Source organism: Colobus angolensis, unplaced genomic scaffold (genome assembly GCF_000951035.1).
Source record: "Colobus angolensis palliatus isolate OR3802 unplaced genomic scaffold, Cang.pa_1.0 Scaffold99, whole genome shotgun sequence".
Taxonomy (NCBI): Eukaryota; Metazoa; Chordata; class Mammalia; order Primates; family Cercopithecidae; genus Colobus; species Colobus angolensis.
In genome coordinates this window covers 6,367,699-6,372,795 of record NW_012123931.1, presented here as the reverse complement: position 1 = coordinate 6,372,795, position 5,097 = coordinate 6,367,699, and the positions used below count along the sequence as shown (strand labels likewise).

At 38.5% G+C, this 5,097-nt stretch overlaps 1 protein-coding gene across 1 annotated transcript in view; it reads left to right on the top strand.

Annotated features, from left to right (window-relative positions):
• LOC105505225 (zinc finger protein 486-like) overlaps window positions 1-3,753 on the top strand; it is a 23,468-nt gene extending 19,715 nt beyond the window's left edge. The window contains exon 3 of the mRNA XM_011933018.1: window positions 2,699-3,753. Coding sequence (XP_011788408.1) covers window positions 2,699-3,753 — 1,055 coding nt within the window. The remainder of the gene's footprint in view (window positions 1-2,698) is intronic.
• Window positions 3,754-5,097: the final 1,344 nt, after the last annotated feature.

Genomic DNA, 5,097 nt, shown 5'->3' with positions numbered 1-5,097 from the left:
TTTTTTTTTTTTTTTCCGAAACTGAGTCTCTATTGCCCAGGTAGTACAATTTTGCTGATGGCATTATTCCCATTTCACAGCCTTTTTTTTTTTTTTTTTTAAATAACTTTAGCAATATCACAGTTTTTTTTCTGAGGTGCAAAAATGTTTTAAATAAATTCACTGGTGTTGGGTGCAGTGGCTCATGCCTGTAATCCCAGCATTTTGGGCGCCCGAGGCGGGCAGACCACCTGAGGTCAGAAGTTGGAAACAAGCCTGGCTAACGTGGTGAAACCCTGTTTCTACTAAAAATACAAAAAATTAGCCAGGCATGGTGGCGCACGCCTGTAATCCCAGCTACTCATGAGGCTGATACAGGAGAATTGCTTGAACCCTGGAGGTGGAGGTTGCAGTGAGCTGAGGTTACCTCATTGCACTCCAGCTTAGGCAACAAGAGTGAAACTCTGTCTAAAAAAAAAAATTCACTGGTTACCTCATGTGACTATGCTTATAAATGGAGCATCATTATGTGATTTTTGAAATTTTGCTTACATGTGTGTTTGTTATAAATATATTTCTGTGTATCTAAGTTTGTTTATACAGTGTTTCATGTTTACATCGTGTTTTCTTTTAATAAATTTTTCAGTTATTTTTTGTATTTTTTATATCCACAATTTTTGGTTTTTTGATATTTTAGTATTTCTTTTTATTCTCATTTTTCTGATTTTCAGTAGTTGTCTGGGTTTCTGTTTTTTTTTCTTATACAGAGTCTTTTTCTGTCACCAAGGCTGGAGTGCAATGGTGCGATCTCAGCCAGGCTGATCTTGTACTGCTGACCTCAAATGATCCACCCACCTCAGCCCCCTAAAGTGCTGGGTTTACAGGCATCAGCCACCGTGCCTGGCCTTTTTTATTTTATTTTTGAGACAGTGTTGCTCTGTTGCCCAGGCTGCAGTGCAGTGGTACAATCTCCATTCACTGCAACCTTCCCCACCCAGGTTCAAGCAATTCTCCTGTGTCAGCCTTTCAAGTGGCTGGGATTACAGGCACATGCCACCATGCCCAGCTAATTTTTGTATTTTTAGTAGATACAGGGTTTCACCGTGTTGGCCAGGCTGGTCTCAAACTCCTGACCTCATGTGATTTTCCCACCTTGATCTCCCAGTGTGTTGGGATTACAGGAATGAGCCTCCAACACTGGGCTGTTCAATTCATTTGGAATTTTAAAAATTACTTTATATACTTTTTATGGATGCTTTTGAAAATTTTATAATTTTTTTGATGGGGCCATGTTGTTTTGTTTTAATATTTGGTATACATTACAATCTTTGAGAGAGATTTGGAAATTAACAAAAAGCTACCTGTTACAATCTTTGTAATATAGCTTTGTCCTGGTGTAGTCTGAAATCAAGTGTCTTGGCTAGAGATTCTGGGAATTTCTCAAACATGTTTTTAGGATGAATCTTGTCTAAAATTTTGTGTTTATTGTTTAGTTAAATCAGCTTATTTGTATTTCTTCTTAATAGTAATCATTTGCTATACCCATTCCCTGTTTGGGGTACCGCAGTTTCTCTGCTTCTCTATAATTTACCTTTAGATGCAGCAAACTGTCATTCCAATGTATATCACCATTGTTTTCAGCATTTTGTGTCATGGGACACATTATCTGGTAGCTTCTAGAAGACAGAAATAAAGATGTATGTACCAATGTATATACATTGTTTTTTAAAAAAGAAACCAGGAGTTGGCACAATTTACATTTTTATGTGTGTATATGAGACAGAGTTTCACTCTTACCCAGTCTGGAGTGCAGTGGCATGATCTTTGCTCGCTACATTCTCTACCTCCACAGTTGAAACAATTCTCTTGCCTCTGCCTCCAAAGTAGCTAGGATTACAGGTACCTGTTACCATGCCTGGCTAATTTTTTTTGTATTTTAGTAGAGATGGAGTTTTACCATGTTGTTCAGGCTGGTCTCAAACTCCTGACCTCAGGTGATCCTCCTGCTTTGCCCTCCCAAATTGCTGGAATTACAGGCATGTGCCATTATGCCTTGTTGGCAATTTATTTTATTATTATTATTTTTTTTTTGAAACAGAGTCTCGCTCTGTTGCCCAGGCCAGAGTGCAGTGGTGCAATCTTGGCTTACTGCAACCTCTGCCTCCTGGATTCAAGAAATTCTCATGCCTTGGCCTCCTGATTAGTTGGGATTACAGCTGCCAATGACCATGACTGGCTAACTTTTTGTAATTTTAGTAGAGATAGGTTTCACCATCTTGGTCAGGCTGGCCTTGAACTCCTGACCTCAAGTGATTCACATCAGCCTCCCACAGTGCTGGTATTACAGATGTGAGCCACTGCACCAGGTTGGCAATTTACTTTTAAAGGCACAATGTTATGCTGGGGAGCAAGAAGAGCTGTTGCATATAAGTAACAGACTTTTCTTTATCTTCTTTGTGACTGTTTGCTTTATGCTCACCCGGGGCCTTTCACACACTTAACTCATTTATAAATTTTTCACAAATGTATTTTGGGCAGTATGTTTTTGTTACATTTATATGTCCAGGAAGAAATTACGGCTTGAGGTATTTTGCTATGTCATCTTGCTTATGTAGTTTGTATATAACAATATAACTTACGTAGTTTATAAGTTATATTTGTAAAGTATATTTATCTGAGTCTATCAGTTGAAGTAATGTGTTTTTATTGTTTCTTTCAGTTATGTGTTCTCATTTTGCCCAAGACCTTCGGCCAGAGCAAAGCATAAAAGATTCTTTCCAAAAAGTGATACTTAGAAAATTTGAAAAATGTGGACATGGCAATTTACAGTTTAAAAAAGGCTGTGAAAGCGTGGATGAGTGTGAGGTACACAAAAGAGGTCATAATGGACTTAACCAATGTTTGACAACTACCCAGAGCAAAATATTTCAATGTGGTAAATATGTGAAAGTGTTTCATCAATTTTCAAATTCAAACAGACAAAAGAGAGGACATACTGGGGAAAAACCTTTCAAATATATAGAATGTGGCAAAGCTTGTAAGCAGTTCTCAACTCTTACTACACATAAGAAAATTCATACTGGAGGGAAACCCTACAAATGTGAAGAATGTGGCAAAGCCTTTAACCACTCTTGCAACCTTACTAGACATAAGAAAATTCATACTAAAGAGAAACCCTACAAATGTGAAGAATGTGGCAAAGCCTTTAAGCACTCCTATACCCTTACTACACATAAGATAATCCATACTGGAGAACAACCCTACAAATGTAAAGAATGTGGCAAAGCTTTTAACCATCCTGCAACTCTTTCTTCACATAAGAAAATTCATACTGGAGAGAAACCATACAAGTGTGATAAATGTGGCAAAGCCTTTATTTCACCCTCAATCCTTAGTAAACATGAGAAGATTCATACGGGAGAGAGACCATACAAGTGCGATAAATGTGACAAAGCCTTCACTCGTTCCTCACACCTTACTATGCATAAGATAATTCATACTGGAGAGAAGCCATACAAATGTGAAGAATGTGGCAAAACTTTTACAGACTCTGAAACCCTTACTAGACATAAGAGAATTCATACTGGAGAGAAGCCATACAAATGTGAAGAATGTGGCAAAGCCTATACTACATCCTCAAATCTAATGGAACATAAGGCAGCTCATACTGGAGAGCAACCTTACAAATGTAAAGAATGTGGCAAAGGTTTTAACTGGTCCTCAGACCTTAATAAACATAAGAAAATTCATATTGGACAGAAACCAAGAATGTGACAAAGCTTTATTTTATTATTATTATTTATTTATTTTTGTTTGAGAGTGAATTTCGCTCTTGTTGCCCAAGCTGGAGTGCAGTGGTGCAATTTTGGCTCACCACAGCCTCCACCTCCTGGGTTCAAGCGACTCTCCCGCTTCAGCCTTCTTGAGTAGCTAGGATTATAGGCATGCGCCACCACACCTGGCTAATTTTGTATTTTTAGTAGAGATGGGGTTTCTCCATGTTGGTCAGGCTGGTCTCAGACTCCTAACCTCAGGTGGTCTGCCTGCTTTGGCCTCCCAAAGTGTTGGGATTACAGGCATGAGCCACTGTGCCTGGCCGACAAAACTTTTTAAGGAAGTTCTCAACCCTTACTACACATAATTCATACTGGACAGACACCCTACAAATGTGAAGAATGTGGCAAAGCCTATAACAAGTTCTCAGTTCTTTTATTTTTATTCATTTATTTATTTTTTGGGATGCAGTTTCACTCTTGTGACCCAGGCTGGAGTGCAATGGTATGATCTCAGCTTACTGTGACCTCGGCCTCCTGGGTTAAAGCCTTTCTCCTTCCTCAGCCTCCTGAGTAGCTGGGATTATAGGTGCCCACCACCACACCCAGCTCGTTTTTGTATTTTCAGTAGAGACAGGCTTTTGCCATATTTGCCAGACTGGTCTTGAACTCCTGACCTCAGGTGATCACTCACCTCGGCTTCTAAAGTCCTGGGATGACAGGCATGAGCCTCAATTCCCAGCCACAAGTTCTCAATTCTTAAGAGACATGGCGATAATTCATGCTGAAGAGGAACTCCACAAACCTGAAAGATGTGACAGTACTTTTCCCAACACCTCCAACTTTTCTACGCATTAAAAAAAATTACACTCTGTGAAACCATAGAAATGTATGAAATGTGACAAAGCCTTTATATAGTTGCCACACTTTATTGTCGGTAAGCTAATTCATACTTCCAAAACACGCACAAGTATGAAGAATGTGGCAAAACTTTTAATCAGTGCTTACACCTTATTTCACAGGAAAGCTATTATCCTTGAGAAAAATTGTACAAATATAAAGAATATGGAAAAGCCATTAATGCCCATCATATCTTACTCAACATAAGATGGTTCATAGTTATTAAAAACAAAAGAGAAATTACTGTGAAAAAAATCTTTCAGAAAATATAAGCCTTTAAGGTGAAGAAGAGTATTGATTCTGAAGACAAGCATTACAAATATAAAGGGGTTTGTAGTACCTTTGGTTGTATTACAGATCTTATTGCATGCATTTTGTATTAGAAGGAAACCCTAAAGCGGTTGCCAAGCTTTGTTCAACATCGGGGAATGTATATTGAAGAAGA